A 23,231-nucleotide genomic window follows, 5' to 3' on the forward strand; every position below is an offset into this window, starting at 1 on the left:
GACACTTAAATGACTGAACCACCCAGGCATCCCCTTCCATATATTTAAGTAGAACTTTCATGCATTCAAATTTTATCTTGATGTAATTTTATCTTATTGCTATTTTTGTTACCTCTTATGCCAAGTTGCAACAACACATTCACATGCATCTTTCCATGTAAGATTCTAGACAGCTAATGATTTTTTCCAACAAATTTTGGAGGTCTTTTGTAAACATGATCTGATCTTAATATTGCTACAGTGGTGTCTCCGTTTCAGAGATTGTTAAGCTGCTGAGGTTGTAGAACTCCTCTCCAATTAATTTTCTGTTAACAGAACTGAAGTCCTAATCTGTTAAAATCAAGACAGAGACGGGTTATGCTCAGATTTTTAAAGAGAAACTCAGGACTCAGTGTTATGTATAAACTTCATGGGGCGGGGGGAAAGAATGCATATAACTAGGCCTGTCCAAAAGTAATAGCTTGGTCCTCAGTATAAAACTAAATTCCTGGAAAATTGTAGGCTATTGCTCTGGTAAATGTTTCCTGGAACATTTCCTGCCCAAAGCCGAGACTGTCATACCTATAACCTAAGATTGTCCTGTTGAAAATCAAGCACTTTAAAAAAAGTTATTTTTCTCTTTAAAAACTAGCTTTATTTAAAAGAATCTGAGGCATAACACTATAGGAACAAACTTACAATACATATTGTTCAAGAAAGCCTGCCATACATAATTTCTACTAATACTAGGTCTAAATACTGATAAATAACATTCTTTATACAATGCACAAATGACATTTTGTATGAACCTTGGAAAGAATGGCCAACAATAACATGGACTGTTTTGACAATAGAACCTCTACTCGTCTTACTACTTATCTGAGAATAAAAAACTAAAATGCGGAAGATAAGTTAAACTTCTCTTAAATTCTACCATGATGTCTGAGGAAGAAAGAAAGGGATCAAAAGGAGGAAACTATAAGAATTAAAGATCTTAAAATAAAAAGAAAAAATTGGCTTACCACTATTAATTATTAAAAAGTAATTCAGAATTGAGAATTTTTGGTTTAACACTTGGAAGCCCTTAGACAAACTATTATCCACTATATTCAATTAGTGACCAAGCCAATTTTATTTCTCTGAAAACTGTAACCTGTACAAAACCATACAAAGAAAATAAACAATTTGGGGGTAACCTCATCATTTCATACTTTAAATTTTTCCACAAAGCAATTCATGAATCATTTAATACTAATACTTCTTTAAACCTCTATGACTTAAATAGAAAGAGACTCATTTCTCAGTGATTATATGTGAAGATGCCAGGGAAAAAGATGAATCCCTAATATGTAATTCTAAATTTTTAACCCCAAAATAGACCCATGTAAACACAGGGCATTCAAATCAAATATAATGGAATTGTGCCATCGTATGGTATATGGCATTTTTTAAAATATCGAGAACTGAATCAGATTTATTGCTATGTCAATCTTATTAATAGCTGATAATTAAATGTACAAAATACACCACAACATCCATGCCAAAAATGATGCTGTATAGAGATATCATTAACATAAATAGGTAAACATTTATCTTGTAATATATATCACTAATATAGTAAAACCTTATTCAGGGTAGTTTGAATTGATAAAAGTCTAAAAATTTGAATACTTTAAAAAGATATGCAGTTTAAGCACTCATAAGCATTCTTTTTTTTTGCTTTCAAGTATACAATTTCAAATATACAATTTGCATTGGCCAAGTATTACCTTTTGGGTATTTCTTTTGGGTATTTGTTTTAAAGACAAGAGAATGCTTTTAAAATAGTATTCTCAAATAAATGCTCTATAAAGCTTAATATTTTCCTAAGATTAAACATTTTTTAAAATATCTTGATTATGACTTTTATTAATAAACCTTTCATCAGATAATACAAAGCAACCACCACTCAAGTCCTTGTATCAATGGTTACAAATTCTAAGTAAATCATAGGACTTGTATGGTATCATACTTGCTTTTTAACAAATGAAGATTAGTATTTCTACTTATTTTGGTTAAGGTGAAATGAATAGTATCTTTTTTGGTTGGAAGAGATCAGACTAGGTTCAAGGTCTAGTATATAATTTTAATAGTAAAGGCTAAGAAAAATCCTAATATTCACAATTAAGATATTAATTCCTTGATAAGTTGTAACTGTGAAAGGAAAATCAAAATTTTAAGAAGTATTTATTGTATTATTAGTGTTATGAATTGCTAACACCAAATTTTACCCTCTCTCCCATTTCAAAACATCAGGCCATCTACTAATCCATAAATATTGATGTTTCACATACTTCATAGAGTAGCTTAAACATACTAGCACAAGAAATAATTAGTATTACATAGTAATTTCCTTCGCCATAGGAATAAATGTTGGACAAAGTCTGGAAACATTTTATTTTCCAATTTGAATTACAGTAATTTTGCCACAGACCACAGCACTAGTGCATGTGTTACTTTAGACATGCTCTAAGAACAAAACGAAAAATTACTGCAAAAATACATGTCACCAATGTGGAACACACTCAGATTTGTATAAAAGTACTGAACTAATATCCCAAAAAGAGGTATATGTAAACAGTACATAAGGAAGAAATAGTTTTAATATGAAACAGTCATTTAAGTCACATACATCATGATAAGAAGCAGGACTTTCTTTTATAAAAGATATTTTAACTAACAAGCAACATCATCTATGTCACCTACAGAACAAGAAAAGTACAAGTCTTTAGAATAAGTTTTAATATAATTGCAAGTAATGTATTTTGACAAACTATGATCAAGATGAAGCTTATCCATTGGGTTTCATTAAAAATTGTCAAAGAAATATAGGCAGCCTCTGATGAACTCACATCTGGCTTAAAGATAGCCACTGCTCATTTCCCCTAGACTGTATGTCAAGGGAGTTGTTAATGCCAGCCCTTGTCTCCCTACTCCAGGAGTACCTCTAAACTTCCATCTCTGTACCAAGAGTTAGAAAAATGCAGATGTGACTTCTATACTCTTCTATTGGATAAACAGAATAGGGAGAAAGGGGAAGCTACTAATTTTGAAATGAGAAAAAAACCTCTGAGTTCATAAGTTGAGGGAAAAAAACTGTAAAAAGTCCCAACAATCTAAAGGAAATTGGTAAGTACTCTCAAGAGGCATCTACCAATTCAATAAAAAATACTGCTTCCCACAGTGCCTGAGATGTGGTCATATTGTCTGAAATCCTATTAGATAAAAATTCATTCTGAACTAATAAGCAGTCTTTAAAAATGTTTAATCCCACTTTCTTCACTATTCACATCTTGGTGGAAAACATTTTTCTCTTAAAATCTAGCCAGCCATAACCACAGGGGAAAAAATGGGAATTCTGAATGGAGAAAAGATGAAATTTTGAAGCACAGAGCATCCGGCAAGGGAAAAGGCAAGTTGGCTTATATAGTATTCCACTGGAGGGTTTAGGATGGTAAGAGGACAACTAGGAAACACTAACACCAAGAAACCTAGCTTTCCTGAATCCCACCAGGAAAAAGGAAAGACCCCTGTTTCTTTCTACCTCCTACATTGATTGGTTCCCTAAAGAAAACTCAGTGCTCAGCATGATACTAGTGGTTAACTACATTATGGTTGAAATAAGCCTTTATCAGCTTTCTTAACAATCTAATCATTTTATATAATGTTCCAAACCACTATTTACAAATGACATTTGGGAGCCTGGATGCTCTTAATTGAACTTTTTAATTAAAAAAAAATCAAAATAGCACGAATGTTCATGCATATGAAACCTCTATACACTGTAAAAAAAAAAAAAATCCAAAAATTCTTTAGCGCTCCCTTAAAAAAATTATTACTTACTTTTTTTTTTTTTTTACTATTAAATACAATTACTATAGTATACACTGGACAATAAGTACTAGCACTTTTAATATGTTCAAGACAAACAAGTTTGAAAGAATTCTAGATGAAGACCCCTGATACTTATTTGGATGACTAAAGTCAGCAGAATTCATGGTGACCCACACTACTGAGGTTTTTTCCTACCAGTAGGCAGAGCTGGAAGGCTTAAAAAAAAATCAGATTTCTTTATATTGTGTTAATCCAGGAAGAGTAAGCCCCACTAGAAGAAAATCTTGCTTTATGTACATAATCTTCTAATTTGGGTAACAAGAATCCTAATAGCAGTACTCTAAAAGTATTTCGCACCAAAGGAAAACACCAATCACAAAACTAATTCTAAGCACTCTATCTGAAGAATAATTTTTCTTTTACAAACTAAGCTACTTCGGCATTAGTGAGTCCAGCAGTTCAACAAGTAAGTAGACTAGGAATTCTCTAGTAAAATGAATAAAGCAAGTTCTGGGAAAGGAATAGATGCTTTAAAACTATCAGTAATCTAGCTGTCACGAGAAAGCCTAGCTGCTGAGAGTTAGCCAGGTTGAACTTAGACAAAACTTGAGAATATGGGAGAAACCATGTTTTCCTGCTCAGTTGTGTATGTGTATCTCTCTGGGTGTATGTGCGCATGTGAGATGAGGCCTTCAGTGAAGGAAAAGGATTATATAAAAAATGGTGCAATGCTACTGGAAGATTATTCTACCTAAGTACAATTCTTTTCATTACTGAATATCTGAAAATGTTTAGGGTAGCTCATCACTTGTCCTAACAAAGCCATATCAATTTGTATAATAGCCTTTTGGGGTCAAATTGGACATTCTTACACTTTATCACTTTTCCTATCAAAAAACATCTAATTTTTGACTTAGTAATCATATACAGACAAATGTGGAGCTAGTTAAGAAAAGTAATTTGAATACATGAAAACACTCACAAACTATGGTTATAGTTTACCTGTGACTCACGGTCAGTCAACCACGGGTTTTTCTCTGAATATTTACAGACTTACTTAAATAAGGTGCTCAGAAGATCTAAATACTTGAATAAAAATTCACTTGTAAGTTTTCAAAAATGGCTATTTGGAAATGGAAAAGAACCACATTACAAATCAAGTACCTTTAGACTAGCTTGGGAGAGGTTACTTCACTTTCACAAAACTACTACTGAAACTGTAAGCAACAGATGGCTTAAGAAAATGCATAATCAATTCTAACAGTAAGTACAACTCAAGTACTACCATGGAGAATGTTAACTCCTGAAGACACTGGAAGTGTCTTCAAAACCAGCACTCACTAGGATTTCAAGATTTCAAGAACAACATAAGTAGGTCCTTAAACATTTAGAAAATCGTGTACTTCAAATATAAAGTAAGCAACATGGAATCTTCAAAAATGCTTCTAAATACATCAAAAGTCAGAGTCAGCCAAAAATACTGCATTTTCACCTGCTTCAATTGGTAAAGTTTTCACACGAAGGAGTACCTAGTATAAGAGTTTATATCATTTCATTTCCTAAAATTGTAAAGATATATAATTTACAGCTCTATTGAAAATATTTTGTACTCACCTCTAACTAGTCACAGGTAAATGGAGAAAACCTTCTACTAAATTGTACCATATGAAATTGCTGTTTTTGTAGGTCAAAATTAAAACACTATTTAAAAAAATAAATTTTGTTTGTATTTCATGACAAAAAGTCATCAAAGGATCATTGGTGTGAGATCAAAAACCAAGAGTTCAAAAATTTTAGATTTCATGTTTTGTTCCTTTTCCAAAATATCAGGAACAATACTATCTATTATTAGAGTTGAAATATTTAGCTCATACAAAATTAATCCAAATAGAAGTTAGCAGTCTTGGTAAAAATGTAATATATGCAGGACACAATTTGTTAGGATTTGTATTTTTTGGATCTTTTTCCCAATCCATTTGCTGTCTTTGAGAATATAAATTTAAAAGAAAAATGTATTAAAATCCATTTAATTATGAAAAAAAAAATAAATAAATTTTATTTAATCAAAATATGCATCATGAGCATTAATAGTTTTCTTCTAGTAGGATATTAAGTATTTCATTTTTATAAAATTTGTCATGTCTTCAACTATATAAACTGTTCATATCCCTCCAATTACTGTTTCTTAATTGGAGAACATGTTGTTTATTAAAAAAAAGCTTCAAATGATGAAAAAGATGGTAGTTTGCTGGATAAAGGTCTGATGACTATAATGGATATGACAAAATTTAAAATCCCAATTCAGTTAATTTTGCTTTAGTGGCTTGTGGCATGCGAGGTCAAGTGCTGTCATGTAAAAGTGTAGGGTCATGTTTATTAACCAAAAAATGTTTTTTTAATCAAGAGTTTCATGCACAATTTTAATTTCTTGGCGAGACACTGCTGCTGCTGCTGCTGCTTCTGCTGCTGCTGCTGCTTTACTAGGGTTTAAACAGTAGTAATTAATTATTCTTTTGCAGATCCCTACGCGGCCTTCAGAACTTTTTTGGTCACAATGATAATGATGGTGCAAGTTTGGGAGCTTCACCAACATCCAACCATTGTATGAATTGCTATCAATCCTCAAACAGTATCTTGTGGTGTATTTTGTTTCTTTTTTTGTGTGGTTTTTTGGTCACCGGTCACTGTTTTAAGTCTCAGCAAGTACACCTCTGTCTCTGTTCTTGATCATCGCCCAGGAGGATGTTCTTGAGTCCATCGTTACACTTTCCCCAGTCACAACAGAAACTCCTATCTACTTCAAGGCCTTGAAATTGTTGTTTGTAAGTTAGCTTCACCCTGGCTCTTAATTGGTCTTTGCTCAAAATGGATTCTGATCTCCCCCGAGGCTTGTCTTTGAATCCAAATCCCCAGAACAAGATTTTTCAAACCACCACTGAGCAGGTCTCACCAGCTGAGCTTTCTAAAGGCCAACTTGATGTTTCCACCTATGTCATGTGCAGTATGTCCTGGCTTCAAATCGTGTTAAAAGAAGTATTCACAATTCTTCCGAAGACACTATGTTATTTATTTCTCTGGAAAACAATAATAAAACAACTCAATAATCGAAGGAAACTGAATGAAGAGCATAATACTATTGTAATTCTAAACAGCACAACTAGAAACATATTTCACTTCAACTCTACTAACTGCAGTCCTTTTTCAACTGATCTAATATTAGCAATTTCATGTGGTACAATCCACAACTTAATGAACAAATACTTACAAAGCATCTACTATATGCTAACTTCTGTCTCATATCTGTATAAACAGACATCTTGAAAAGACTGACTTGAAAATAGGAAAGTCACTAACTTCAAAGACCCGAGTGGGAAGAAATCTGGTAACATACTCTATTTTTTTTTAAACATCCATTAAAATGTATGCTTTTTTCCATGTTATAGCTACACATATCTTTTCCTGAAAACATGTCAAGTAGATTCTTGAAAAATTTTTTGAACCATTTAATGTAATATTACCAAAGTTCAGCTCTGCAATGTACATTTTTCAATGATTCTAACTTTCTAAAGTCAAAACTTGCCTACATTTGCTATATATTATTTTGAAGCTTCAAGAGGCTTTTTTATGTTTATGATTAACAACAACAACACCAACTAACATTTATTAGTATAGTACTTTCTAAAGCACCCCCATATACATTATTCTCATTTAAGATAGCAAACAAGGACAATATAAAATTTGCACTGGTAATGAAGTAGAATATTAACAAAAACTAAGGTAAATAATCTTTTTGTGTGTGCATTTAAAAAAATAATGTAAAACATTAAAACCCTGTGTCACTGAACCTCTCTGTAAGACACGGGGGGAGGGGACCCTTTAGTTAATGCCGGTGATTAAGCATCACTGCCCACTGCAGGTGGACCAAAAGTCTCTCGAGTGCGCATCAACTGGACATCCTTGTCAGCCATACAGGTGTCACAGCCCCATACTGCTGAGGCCTCTGCAGTTAGGAGGCCATACGCGGTTTCAGTCATTCCAGTGCAGATCCGATGAAACCATTTCTGACAAGAGGCTTCACACAAGATGGCATCCTGATCATCATTCACTTCATTTGTACAAATTCCACAAGGATACACTGGGTCAGAAGAAGAATGGCCATGACGGCTTGGGTGAAGAGAGGACTTATTGCTTTTTTCAGTGGTGCAGGTATCTGGGGCACCTCTGGGTTGTCGCGGCTTATTCTGTGTCCCATTTGCATGGCTGTTATTTGTTGCTTCTGTGGTACTCGAACGGCTATTCTCTTGATTTACTGCATTATTTCGATTAACATTTTTTAATTCGATATTACTCTGATTCACTGTGTCATCCATATTTAAGTGAGGTGGATGAGCAGAGGAATTTTGATTAGTATTTTTGGTTGCTCCTTGACTAAAGTCTTGTTTTTGGGGTGGTGCTTTTGCTTGACTGAAAGTGTTTGGGGGAGGAATAAAAGAATGATTAGATTCTAATGGGGAAGTAAAATTTGCATTATTTCCAGGGACAAAGTTAGATGACAAGTCAGGGTTAGAAACTTGGTTAGCATTCTGTGGAGGAATCTGATTAAAGTTTTCAGCAGGATTCTGTCGAAAATGTTGATTAGGCATATTAACATTCTGATTTAGTGCATTATTATAGGATGGGTTTCCAAAGCTTGAATTATCATGTGGCCCAAAGTTAAAAGCATGAGGTCGATTAAAACCCATGCCCAAAGGATTCTGAGGAAATGGGTGTGGCTGATTCCTGAGTGAGTAAGGACCACAGTATGGGGAAGACATTCTTGGAGGTACGTGAGGTGGCATTCTGAATGTGCTATAGCCTCCAAAGCCAGGATAACCAGGGCCAAGATATGGATTTGATGAAGGTAGTGGTTTATAGGAAATAGTATTATAGTTGTCATCAAATGGATTAGCAGCCACTAGATGGTCAGAGTTTGGATTCGGTGGTGGAGCATACTCAGACAATGGAGGAAAAGAAGGCCCCTGAAATGAGAATGTAGAGTAAAGGACATGTTTCGATCAAAGAAGTTATTAAAACTGTTATCTCAACATGTAACAACCTAGCTTTAATCAAATTTCTCTTGCTTTGTTTATGAAAATCTAATTCATTTGACCTTTCAATTCCAAATAGTTTTCATATTTATATTTAATGATTAAAATGTGTAGACTTCTTTCTTTAAGAAAGGAAAGGAGGTATACTTTTCTGAGCTCAAACTCATTGTTACTTCAAATTCCAAATGTATTTAAGCTTCAAAAGAAGCTTCATTATGTAACTTTCATTTAATATGCTTAACTGTAATTCTGGAACCTTTCACTTAAACCATAAAATTAAGTAACAATAAACAGGATCTAAGTTTTTTTGTTAGCTTAACTTCAGGGAGTAGCTATTAAAGTATTCCCCAAGCACTATGCTCTTGGCCTCAGAATGGAAAAATAAACTTCCAGTTTTAGTCACGCTGGAAGTTTAACAGATGGTGGCCAAAATGGAAATAATCTGAATACACATCTTTCTTTCTCGTAGTCCTTAAAATAGAAAGAGTGCTTCAAATTTATAAGGGATAAAAGCACAGAATCCTATTCTTATAATGGTTATCTAAGCACAGGTTATACACAAAAGATTCTTCCACCACATTTGCTTAATGACACGTATGTACTACTGAATTACTGTTAACAGCTGAACACTACTTCAAGTTAAACCTGTATCCCCAGATTTTACAATCTTTTAGTAGAACTACAGTTACCTATGGTTTTTAAGTTAGATTTAAGAACAAGCATTTTCATTTGTCTGCCTACACTTCTTTCTTGCAATACTCACTTTAGACCTATAGGCCAACATCAGCCACTAGTTGCAGAATTAAAAAAAAAAAAAATCACTGTAGAATTCACAGTTAGGTTATGAAGAGGATAGGAAACAAACCCATGACCAAATTTAAATTTACCTCATCAGATTGATCTTATCAGTGAACAAAAACCATTATTAAAGAAAATGTTAATTTACCTGTGTATTTGTCTTGCGTTTTTTCTTGTCAGGGCTTCCTAGTTGTACACCTGGTCCTCCTAACCCATCCAGTCCACTATCACCACCTTAAAAAAAATAATAATAATAACATTTCCACTTGTAACTAAAATCATTTTACATCTCTCACAGCAGTATCTATCATAACTAGCTGTCAATATATGTTCTATTTTTATCAGATAAAAGCAATACCAAGCTTTTAAAAAAAAAATTTGTTTTTCAAACAGTCTTCCCCATAGTTTCAGCCAGAAACATTCATCTCTACTCCCACAGTAATTTTTATTATTCTTTCAGTGAGAAAGTATCCATCCTACCCTTGAAGCTTTAGTCATCTGGTTTCTTATCCTTGAGGCAACCACCAGTTTTTGCTCTATCTTTCAAAAGATAATCTAGCAAAATTCCAGCGTAATATCTTTTGCGGGGAGTACACAAACCGTAGCATGCATACTATACAACAATGCTCTCTACACTTTGCTTTCTTCTTGGAAATCATTCCATGTAATTACCTACAGAACTGCTCCATCACCTCATAACTGAGTAGTATTTCGTGGTATAATTATACCATAATTCATTAAACTAGCTCCTTCCCTACTGATGTGAACAAACCTTTGTTGTCTGCAATGAAAATCTATGTATAGGTGTCTTAAATACATATACAAATCATTCCTAGAACTTGAATTATGGCATTAAATTTTATACCTTTAAATTCTTAAAGGTATTGTCAAAGTACAACAATGTACGTGAGTATTACTTTCTCAACAGTATACGATGAAGCAAAAGCAAAAGCTTGACTGTGAAGTAAAGAGGCTAAAAAAAGTTTATCAATATACAACACTGTGAATGAAATTAAAGTCACTGATTTGTATGCTTAAAAATGGTTTAAATGGAAAGTTTTATTTTATATATATTTTACCAAAATAAAACCCAAAAAGTATGGAGTTGACATGATCTGAAAATATCAACAAAATTTTTTTCTGCTGGAAAACAATTATGGAGGATTCTGATCATTACAAAAGTAGACAGAAGAATAAAAGTATGTATACATACGTAGATACACATTTGTAATAGATTCAGTGAGTTGACAATTAGAAGAGACATGCTCACGTATGTGGATTCTGAGAAAGAATTTAAGCTGAGACTTAAAAGATAAAAATAAAAATAAATATAAAATTAAAAAATAAACTGAGACTTACAGGACAAAAAAATCTCTCATTTAAACAGCCTAAGGAAGAGCCTCTAGGCAGAGAACAGCATGTGTAAAGATTCTTAAGTAAAAAGAAGCCCGATGTGGGGCGCCTGGGTGGCTCAGTGGGTTAAAGCCTCTGCCTTCAGCTCAGGTCATGATCTTAGGATCCTGGGATCGAGCCTGGGATTGAGCCTGGCATTGGGCTCCCTGCTCAGTGGGGAGCCTGCTTCCTCCTTTCTCTCTGCCTGCCTCTCTGCTTACTTGTGATCTGTCAAATAAATAAATAAAATCTTAAAAAAAGAAAGAAAGAAAGAAAGAAAGAAAGAAGCACAATGTGTTTGAGAAATTTAAAAGAGGCCAGTGTCTGAAGGGACTCTGGAGAATGCCACTACAAGAGGTTAAAGAGATAGGCAGGGATCAGATCATTTAGAGCAGTGTGGACTGAATGTGTCCCCCCAAAATTCTTATTTTGAAGACCTACCCCACAGTATGCTGGTATTTGGGTGTAGGGCCCATGGGAGGTAACGAAGATTACCTCCGGTCATGAGGGTCAGGCCATTTTGATGTGATTAGTGGCCTTAGGAGAAAGAAGAGTATGTTCTCCATCCTCCCTCTGGAGTACAAACACAGGAAAGGCCATGTGAGGACACGGGCAAGAAGGTGAGCATCTGCACACCAGAAAGAGAGCACTCACCAGGAAGTGAATTGGCTAGCACCTTATCCTTGGACTTCCTAGCCTCCAAACCTGGAAAATAAATTTCTGTTGTTTAAGCCACCCAGTCTACAATACTTTGTTCTTAAAGCCCAAGCAGACTAAGACACAAAGCCTTGTAGGTTATACTAAGGAATCTGAATTTTATCTGAAGAACAGTGAATGATCACTTAAGGGTTATGAGCAGGAAAGTGATATGATTTAAGTTTTTAAAATATTATATTAGCAACTGTGTTGAGAATGAATTGGTGATGGGACAGGGTTAGAAGCAGGGAGACTAGTCTTTTACAATAATAGTTCAGGAAAAAAAATGGTACTTGGCAATAAAGAGAAATAAGTGTGTTGGACAAAGACTCCCACCTAACAACAAGTGAAACCGATTTCTCTAAGAGCTATTTAGGGAAGCTTATAAACAACGAAGAGCTATTTAGAGAAGCTTATAAACAACAAAGTGAAAAAACTAACAAAATTCAGTAAGGATTCTGGATGTTAAATCAATATTTAAACATAAGAGTGCTTTTTATACACAAACTAAAACCAGTCATAAGATAGTATAGAAGAAAAGTTTTCACCTATAGGAACAAAACTAAACTAAATTAGCTAGCAATAAATTTTTTAAAATACACAATATCAGTATAAATAAAAACTTTCAAAAGTTCTATATTGAAAGACACAGAGAAATACTTCTAATAATTGGAAAGGTATTCCCTGTTCTGGCTAGCCATCTAGAACAAAATAACATTGTTTTTTTTTACCTCATTTATTATGCCAAACAGCCTTTTTGTGCCCTCCTCAGAGACAACAGCACCAGGCATTTGAGTCTCAGGCCCGTGGGGCTCACCCTCAGAGTCCAGAGGCTTTAATACTACAATAAGCAGGACCTCCTTCTCAGAGATCTGAGTTTAAATTCCACAGGGCCCCTCCTGTGAATTTATATACTCTAATAAGTCCAACTTCTTTCCTATGGCCTTAGGAATGGTAGCTGCTTCCCACAGTCAACACCTCTCTGAAAACTTTAATATCCTATTTTGCCACTTGAGTTTAATGTCTGTTAACAATACCTTATATTAAATTTTCTATTAAAAGTAACTGGTATGGTTTCTATCTCCTGAGTAGATCCTGACTGATACATATCTCAAGTGCCACCAGCCAGAAACCGTCATTACTAATAAGTTAACATCATATCATTCTAGACATATAGCTTAATACCTCCTACCTACTTCTCCCTCTGTGAATATAGAGCAGTAGTAATAACTTTACAAAGATGGGATACATTTTTACATAAAAGCATTAAATTTTAACTTTTTTATAATGTAATAAAGGCAATAAGAAATTAATTAAACTACAGAATATGTTAAATATTTCTTTACCATAAGAGAAGTTTTTGGAAAGAATCCTCTAAGTCTAAAAGAAATCAAGGAAAACATTAAGTTGGAAAATGTATGTCTTTTCTCAATTTTAGATAGCATTGATTGAACTTTGAATGTTTAAGATAATATGGTATCACATCTTACTCTACTTTTTTCCATCTTGTTTGCTATCTACTTTTTCTATCTCTACATTCAATCTTTTTTTAAAAAAGATTTTATTTATTTATTTGACAGACAGAGATCACAAGTAGGCTGAGAGGCAGGCAGAGAGAGAGAAGGAGGAAGCAGGCTCCCCGCCAAGCAGAGAGCCTGACATGGGGCTCTATCCCAGGACCCTAGGATCACGACCTGAACCGAAGGTAGAGGCTTTAACCCACTGAGCCACCCAGGTGCCCCAATCTCTACATTCAATTCTTTATTTCAGCTAATTTTTCTTTTATCTCATTTTTGAATACATTTTCTGCTCTTTGTTGAGTGCTTTATTTGGGGGGCACTAATTATTATTATGGTAGAGGAATTTTAGCCCCATATCTATTAGTTGCTTTTCCAACTTTACTCTTTTTTAATATCTACTTAATCTATCTATAGTTTTCCTATTTTTTTATTATATAATTCATATGTTAGCCATGTTATGTTCTTTATTTCTAATTTTTTAATTTGTTCTAGAATTTGTTCTAGAATTGGTTTAGTCCTCAATTGGTTTCCTGAAATCTGCAATTTATATTTAATCTAATTTTGTTGTATTAATCATCCTGTCTTTGAACTCTTTCCTGCTCTTATTTTTGCTTTTGTTTTTTCATTAAAGTCTACCACTTAAAGTACATATGAGATCTTTCCTTCTCTCTTTTAGGTTATGGGTCTTCATCTTCTGCATGCTATTTATTTCTTCTTCTTCTTCTTCTTCTTTTTTTTTTTTTGTTAATTCATTAGTTTCCTATAGCATGTTTACATAGTTATGCTTTTATTTTTAATATTGCAATTCTGTCTAGATCTTTTAGTTGCTCTTTTATTTAATATGGGTGACTTTCTAACTCTCTTATTTACATCTAAGATTACTTGGTTTTGGTGGTATCTCTATTGAGATAATCATGTGATTTTTTTCCCCTTTAAATTATTATTTTTTAAAGATTTTATTTATTTATTTGACAGAGAGAGATCACAAGTAGACAGAGAGGCAGACAGAGAGAGAGAGAGAGGGAAGCAGGCTCCCTGCTGAGCAGAGAGCCCAATGCGGGCCTCGATCCCAGGAACCTGAGATCATGACCTGAGCCGAAGGCAGCGGCTTAACCAACTGAGCCACCCAGGCGCCCCCCTTTAAATTATTTTAATGTTCAACTCAAAACTGATATTGCTGAAATAAAGCCAACTAACTCACTTTTATACAAATGTTATCATTTTCATGTGACTGGATATGCTGTTATCTCTTTAGAACACCTGCCTCTTCTAGTAAGATTAGTAAGAACCTCTTGTATTTCCTTGGTACATCCAGGTTTTTAATTCTCACATTTTGTTAAATGCCCATCTACCTAGTTGGGGGGTGTCGTACCCCACTCACATGGGAGGTTTCCCTGTGTTCCTTGATTCAGTTTGTATCTAATAGAAATAGTACCTTTTTTTTAACTTTTTGTTTCATTTATTTTTTTTTCTTGCACAAAAGAATGAGAAGATAAAGAACAGTCATTTAATTTCCTTCTTTCCAGACTTGGGGTTATTAGTAAGAATTCTCAAAATTCTGTAAATTACTAATAGCTTCCAAGGGTAGAGACTGTCTTAGAAGTCTTAGTGCATTTTGCACTATTTCAGAATTACATTATTGGGCCTTTGTTTGCTGCTGTTGCTGAACATTTTTGCTCTTTTTCAAAAACAGCTTTGGTTCATTTTACTTAGAATTTAAAAAGAGATTCTATAAAGTAGTTCTGTTTTAGAAGTCTGTATTTGCTTATATCTATGTTCTTTCAGCTCAATCTTCATGATGAACCTAAGAGGTAGGTAAGTCATCCCCACTTTTTAAAGAAAGAAAAAAGAAATGGAACGTAAAGAAATCATACCACTGGTAAAAAGGGGCATAGAAATCTAAAACTAGGGGTTTTGTTTCCTTTTGCTTTTAAGTTTTTGAATATATTCACAAGGTCGTATAACCATTACTACTCTTTAATGCCAGACCATTATCATCACCCCATCATATATGAATTGGCAGTCATTTCCCAGTCCCCCAGGCCCTGGCGATCATGAATCTACTTATATATTTTTGTCTATTCTGGATATGCCATATAAAAGGAATCATACAATATGTGCCTTTTTGTATCTTGTTTCACTTAAACTAGAGCAATATTTTCAAGGTTTATCCATGTTATAGTATGTATTATTTCCTTTTTATGGCTGAATAATATTCCCTTGTATGGATATACCACATTAAATTTATCCATTGATCAGCTGGTGAACAATTTGGGTTGTTTCTACTTTTTGGTTACTAAGAATAATGCTGTTATGAGTACTTGTGTATAAGTTTTTATATAACATATGCTTTCAATTCTCTTGGGTATATATCTGGTAATAGAATCTTTGGGCAGTATGTTATCTCTTAAGTTTAACATTTTGAAGAACTGCCCTACTGCTTTCTATAGCAGCTACACCATCTAACATTCCCACCCGCTAAGTTTGAGGGTCCAATTTCCTCACATCCTCCCCAACACTTATTTTGTTTCTTTTTAATTTAACTTTATTTTTTAAAGATTTATTTGAGAGAGAGAAAGAGTGGGGGTATGGGCAGAGAGAGAATCTAAAGCAGATTCCCAGCTAAGCACAGAGCTTGATGCAGAGCAGAATCTCATAACTCTGAGATCATGACCTGAGTAGAAACCAAGACTCCGATGCTCAACTGACTGACTCTCCTCTGCTTGTATTTTAAATGTAGCCATTCTAGAAATTATAAACTGGTATCTCTTTGCGGTTTTAACTTGCATTTTCAAAATTACTAGTGATGTTGAACACCTTTTCATATACTTATTGATCATCTATACATATTTTTCCTTTGAAGAAATGCCTACTCCAGTCACTTATCTATTTTTCAGTTAAGTTATCTTTTTTGTTAGGTTGTAAGAATTCTATATGTATTCTGGATACTAGACTGTTATCAGTTATAATATTTGCAAAGATTTTCTTCCAATATGTGGGATGTCTTTTCACTTTAATAGTGTCCTCTGACACATGTAAGTTTTTAATTTTGATGAACTCCAATTTATCTTTCTTTCTTTTGGTGTCTGGGTAAACAAAGATTATATACTTCTAAGATACTAGTTTGCCTCCCTAAAATCTTACAAACATACTGTCTTCCTCAGTGGACCACAAAAGACAAAAATGAAAACTTCAGGTTCAAACTAAAGGAACCCCTATTTTAAATTCTTTGATGTGGTAGTAATCCCATTTCAGTAGATGTTAAGTAAAGAACTAACAGTGAGATCCAATCCACCCCTCAAAGTCATTGATTTAAAATTTCATGGTTCAGAAATGACTGAATCTATTACTAATTTATAACTATTCAGTAGACCATATAAAGTGAATTGATGATTCCATATTAACAAATCGTATTTGTTACACTGACATGCTGAGACAAGAAATGTGCTGCTCTCAAATACGAATACCTAGAAATTCTGATGGGTGTGGTAGAGAAAAAGAATCAGCAATGATTTTAGAGGTCAAATAATAAAGTGGTTATATAAATAAAGGTACCAAACAACAAAGTCCTGTATTTCCTAACAGCTGTCATGGATATTTCATTATAACAAAAATATAAAAAGAAAACTCCAATTCCTAAAAATAAAAACAATTACTATTAATTTAGTCTCTAATCTCCAATCTAGAATATATAAATTCTCACTCAGAGCATTAAGAATACTGAATAACTTTAATTTTCCAATTAAATGTTGTAATTTAAAGATGGACAGAAAGTACTTTCAATTAATGGTATGTACATCTCTGTTCACTTTCCAAAAATTTAACAACAATTACTTGTATTCACTGTAAGACAAGGCTTTGACACTTGCAACTATTTAAATAAACATAATTTTCAAGTAATCTGTGAGTAAAACCACCTTAAATTCTTTTTAGAATCTGACTTCTATGGTATTAATTTTTTATTTAAGAGTATAACATTTCCCTCCATAAAGCAAATCTTCAAGTTCCACTGGTGTCTGTTGCTCCATTTATTGTTCATCTAAAGAGTGAACTATATAACATTTTCAATGGTTCTTACACTTTGCCTTACCTGGGTCCTTCCTCCTGCTACCTGTAATACTGGTAGTTCTTCTCAGTGAGGTAATCATTGTGTTAGATCAGAAGCATAGACCTAAGGCCTAATTAGACTACAAGCTACCAAGAATTTCCATGATTCTCACTCTTTAAAAGTAGTGAAAGGTCAGAATCCAAGGAACAGGAAAGTAGTGGCTGTGGAGCTAGTCAATTACATTGCCCTAAGAACTTTTGGTACCAAAGCTTCTCTCCAGCTGCTCTATAATCCAGCGCAGCTAACTCTGCAAGTAAATCATTACTCAGTCAGGAGCTGAGAGCTGTGGGGCAGAGAACCAAGAAAAAGGAAACTGTCAAAGCTCATTGTTAACACTGGCCACTGTTACACTTTTAATCTGTTAATACTTGAATCTCTTTATCTCTTCACTCCTACCTGCCCAGTGACCTCTGAATTCACAAGCGGAAAAGACATGCGAAAGGGTGAAGACAAAAACGGAAAAAAAGAAGCCTCTCTTGTCTTAAGAAAGCAAAGAAACTTTATCTCTGTAGATATTATCACCCTACATTATGCCACTCAATCTCAATTAAATGAAATAATTATCTTATCTCTCCTTTACCCTTTAAACTTTACCTGGAGCTGGAAGTTGAAGTATATGCCTCTTCATAGTCTTATTAGAGATGTCATCTATTAGACAAGGCAATTTTTTCCCATCTAAAGAATCTACAAGTTATTCTTTTATATGAAATCTATTGGAAGTATAGTTATTTTTTCTATTTATAATTTTTATTTTTATAAACTATGGATTATTTGCTTTAGGGCTTTTATATATTTTTTGTTCCAATTACATTATATATTATATATATATTCCACCTTTTTATTTCTTCTATTAAAGAATCTATTTCAGCCTCAAGTCCTTAAAAAGGAAGTAAGGGCATTGTTCTGTACACTAGATAGTGGTATGCCTTTTATGTCCTTTAAATTTTCATTTTTTAACTTCACATTTTGTAAAAACTTGAGGGAATCAACAGTAGATTAGAGGATGTAGAAGAATGGATCAGTAATCTAGAAGATAGGGTCATGGGAAGAACCCAACATAAATAGCAATAAGAAAAAATAACTTTTTAAAAACATTTTATTTATTTATTTGCAAAGAGAGACACAGTGAGAGAGGAAACAAAGCAGGGGGAGTGGGAGAGGGAGAAGCAGGCTTCCCGCCGAGCAGCGAGCCCAAGGTGGCGCTCCATCCCAGGACTCTGGGATCATGACCTAAGCCCAAGGCAGACACTTAACAACTAAGCCACCCAGGCACCCCAAGAAAAATTATTTCTTTTAAAAATGAGGATAGTTTAAAGGAGCTCTTGGACAATATCAAGTGAACAAACATTTGTATTATAAGGGTCCCCAAAGGAGAAGAGAGAGAAAAGGGGGCAGAAAACTTATTTGAAGAAATAATAGCTGAAAACTTCCCCAGCTACAGGGAAGGAAACAGACATCCAGCTTCAGTAATTCTAGAATCCCAAACAAGATGAATTCCAAGAAGTCCACACAATGACATATAATAATTAAAATATCAGAGATTAAAGACGATTTTAAAAGCAGCAAGAGAAATGAAAATGGTTACATACCAGAGAAATCCCATAAATCAGCTGATTTTTTAACAGAAATTTTTTAAGCCAAAAGAGAGAAGCATTATCTATCCAAAGTGATGAAAGGAAAAACCTACAACTAGGAATACTCTAGCCAGCAAGATTATCATTCAGAAATTCAGAATTCAGGAGAAATAAAGTTTCCCAGACACATAAATGTTAAAGGAGTTCATCACCACTAAGCTAGCCTTGTGAGAATTGTTAAAGGGAATTCTCTAAATGGAAAAGAAAAGGCCATAATTAAAAGTAAGAAAATTATGGGGTGTCTACATGGCTCAGTTGATTAAGTGTCTAACACCACAGAAATGCAAGGAATTATAAGAGACTACTTCAAAAAATTATATGCAACAAGCCTGACAACCTAGAATGGTTAAGTTCTAAAAACAACCAAATTCCAAAACTGAACCAAAAAGAAATAAAAAATCTGAACACAGACCAATTATTAGCAATGAAAATGAACTGGTAATCAAAAAAACTTCCAAAAAACAAAAGTTCAGGATCAGATGGATTCACAGGTGAGTTCTACTAAAGAAGAGTTAACACCTATTCTCCTCAAACTATTCCGAAAAAAATAGAAGGAAAATTCCCAAACACATTCTACAAGGCCTACATGGTCCTAATACCAAAACCAAACATGACACAAACAAAACAAAACACAATTACAAACCAGTTGGTATCACCAACGAATACAGATGCAGAATATTAGCAAACCACATTCAATAATACATTGAAAGGATCACTTACCACCAAGAATGGTTCAACATCTGCAAAGCAATCAACATGATACACCACACTAACAAAATGAAGGGTAGAAACCATATGATCATTTCAGTAGACACAGAAAAAGGATTTGACAGAATTCAACATCTTTCCTGATATAAACCTTCAACAAAGTGGGTTTAGAGGGAACATACCTCAACATAATAAAGGCCATATATAACAAACCCAAAGCTAACATCATACTCAACGATGAAAAACTGAGAGCTTTTCCTCTAAGATCAGAAAAAAGACAAGGTTGTCTACTCTCACTGCTTTTATTCAACGTAGTACTGGACATTCCAGCCATAGCAGTCAGACAAGAAAAAGAAATAAAAGGCATCCACATTGGTAGAGAGGAAGTTAAACCATCACAATTTGCAGATAATATGTAATACTATACATGGAAAACCTTAGAGACTCCACCAAAAATCTATTAGAAGTAGCAAATGAACTCAGTATAGTTGCAGGATACAAAATTAATACTCAGAAATCAGTTGTGTTCCTATACACTAATAACGAAGTAGCAGAAAAATGAAGAAAACAACCAAACAACAACAAAAATCAAGAAAATAATTCAATTTACAACTGTACCAAAAAGAATAAAATACCAGGAATAAATTTAACCAAGGAGATGAAAGATGTTTACTCGGAAAATTATAAAACATTGTTGAAAAAAACTGAAGATAGCACAAACAAATGGAAAGATACTCACGCTCATGGATGGAAGACTTAATATTGTTACAATGTCCATATTACCCAAGGCAACAACAGATTCAATGCAATCCTTATCAAAATACCAATAGCATTTTTTGGAGAATTACAACAAATAATCCCCAAAACTGTATGGAACCACAAAAGAGCCTAAACAGCCAAAGTAACCTTGAATAAGAAGAACAAAGCTGGAGGTATCATAATCCCAGATTTCAAGCTATACTAAAATAGCTGTGGTAATCAAAACAATATGGCACTGGCACTAAAACAGACACAAAGATCAACAGAATAGAATAGAGCTTAGAAATAAACCCATGCTAATACGGCCAACTGTATGCAAAGAAGGCAAGAATACATAATGGTAAAAAAATAGTGTCTTCAATGGCTGCATGGGTGGCTCAGTTGGTTGAGTGTCAGCCTCTTGATTTTAGCTCAGGTCATGATTTCAGCATTATGGGATCAAGCCCTGCTCTACACTCAGCAGAGAGTTTGCTTGAGATTCCCCCCACCCCACCGCCCCTCTCCTGTTCACACTCTCTTTCTCTCAAATAAATAAATAAATCCTTTTTAAATATGGAAATAGTCTTGCAATAAATGGTGCTGGGAAAACTGAGGACAACTACATGAAAAATAATGAAATGCGGCCACTTTCTCACACCATAAACAAAACAAATTTAAAATGGATTAAAACCTAAATGTGAGACCTGAATCCACAAAACTCCTAGAAGAAAACAGATAGCAATTCTTTGATATCAACATTTCTCTAGATATGCCTCCTAAAGCAAGGGAAACAAAAGCAAAAATAAACTATTGAAACTACACCAAAATAAAAAACCTTTCCGCACAGTGTAAGAAACCATCAACAAAAGGAAAAGATAACCTACTGAATGGGAGGTACTCACAGATAACATGTCTCATAAGGGCTTAATATCATAAGTAAAGAACTTACACAACTCAGTAACAAAACTCAGTAACAAAAAAACCCTGATGATTTAAAAATGGATAGAAGACATGAACGTTTTGTCAAAGGAGACATATATATGGCCAACAGACATACAAAAAGATGCTCTACATCACTAATCATCAGGGAAACACAAATCAAAACCACAATGAGACATCACCTGACACCTGTCAGGATGGTTAGTATCAAAGAGACAAGAAATAAGTGTTGACAAGGATTCGGAGAAAGAGGAACATTTGGGTCCTGCTGGTGGTAATGCAAATTGTTGCAGCCACTATGGAAAACACTATGGAAGTTTCCTAAAAATTTAAAAATAGAAACACAATATGATCCATTAATTTCACTACTGAGTGTTTAGCCAACGAAAAGAAAAACACTAATTTGAAAAAACATATGCACCCTTATGTTTACTGCAGCATTATTTATAATAGCCAAAATACAGAAGCAACCTAAGTGCCCACTGCTGGATGAATGCATAAAGAAGATGGGATATGGACACACACACACACACACACACACACACTCCCCACACCGGAATATCACTCAGCCATAAAAAAGAAAGATCTTGCCATTTAGGACAGCATGTGTGGACCTAGAGGGCATTATGCTAAGTGAAGTAAGCCAGACAGAGAAAAGCAAATACCATACGATTTCACTTTTATGTGGAATCTAAAAAACAAAACAAACAAGAAAAACAAAAACAGACCCATAAAAATCAGAGAAAAAACTGGTGGTTGGCAGAGGGGAGGGGATGGGAGGAAGGGAAAACTGGGTGAAGGGGAGTGGGAGATTCAGGCTTCCAGTGATGGAATGAGTAAGTCTGGGGGATAAAAGGTCAACATAGGGAATACAGTCAACAAGAGGACTGTAATAGCAATATATGGTGACAGAAGGTAGCTACACTTGTAGTGAAAATAGTGTAATGTATAGAGTTGTCAAATTACCATGTTGTACACCTGAAACTAATGTAACACCGTGTCAACTATATTCCATAATTTTTTTTATATTTTACATTTTTCCCTCAAAAACAGCTTTACTTCAAAAGTAGTTCAAGTAAGTATGCATTCTAATTACTATGCTGATTAAATGACAGAAACCAAGTCTCCGTCCCTCCCAAAAAATTTACGTGTTGACATCCTCAGTTTGATGGTTCTTGGAGGAGGGACTGTGGGAGGTGACTAGTCCCTGCCTTAATGAATGGAATTAGTGTCCTTATAAAACAGACCTAGGAGAGCTCCTTTGGCTCTCCTAGCATCCAGAATTGTGCCCAATAAGTTGCTATTGTTTATAAACCACCCAGTCCATGGTATTCTGTTACAGCAGCCTGAAATGACTAGGCAGTGCTTAACTGTACTGCCTGGCACACAGTGAACTCTCAAATATTAGTTTTCATTTTGCTCTCCTTTCAACTAAACTATACCATAGTATCACTTCATTTCAGTTTCTATAGTATTTAATGCCCTATCAAAAGATCTCATATCAAGCATTGTCAACACATTCAGTGGAAAATATCAATTTTTCATAATAGCACAGAAGTCTGGGATATAATGTCAGTTTATTCCATCATTTACTATGGATGTGAACATCTTAACTAACAAGCTTTGCCTTCACCTGAAATATGCACTTCTGTAACACTGGTCTCTACCATTGAAAGAAAATATTATGAATTTATATGTCAATACAGTATTATAAGAAATGGCCTTGGAAGGGAGGGGGGTGGGAGGATGCGTGAGCCTG

General features: G+C 34.3%; 1 protein-coding gene across 1 annotated transcript in view; it reads right to left on the reverse strand.

The window, feature by feature from the left end:
- Positions 1–611: 611 nt before the first annotated feature.
- Positions 612–23,231, reverse strand: part of PYGO1 (pygopus family PHD finger 1) — a 29,336-nt gene continuing 6,716 nt past the window's right edge. Inside the window, exons 2-3 of the mRNA XM_059371968.1 lie at positions 9,886–9,971; positions 612–8,870 (exon numbers count right to left, since the gene is read on the reverse strand). Of these exons, the coding sequence (XP_059227951.1) occupies positions 7,746–8,870; positions 9,886–9,971 (1,211 nt within the window). The 3' untranslated portion in view covers positions 612–7,745. The remainder of the gene's footprint in view (positions 8,871–9,885; positions 9,972–23,231) is intronic.

This window comes from Mustela nigripes, chromosome 13, assembly GCF_022355385.1.
Source record: "Mustela nigripes isolate SB6536 chromosome 13, MUSNIG.SB6536, whole genome shotgun sequence".
In the NCBI taxonomy this organism is placed as follows: domain Eukaryota; kingdom Metazoa; phylum Chordata; class Mammalia; order Carnivora; family Mustelidae; genus Mustela; species Mustela nigripes.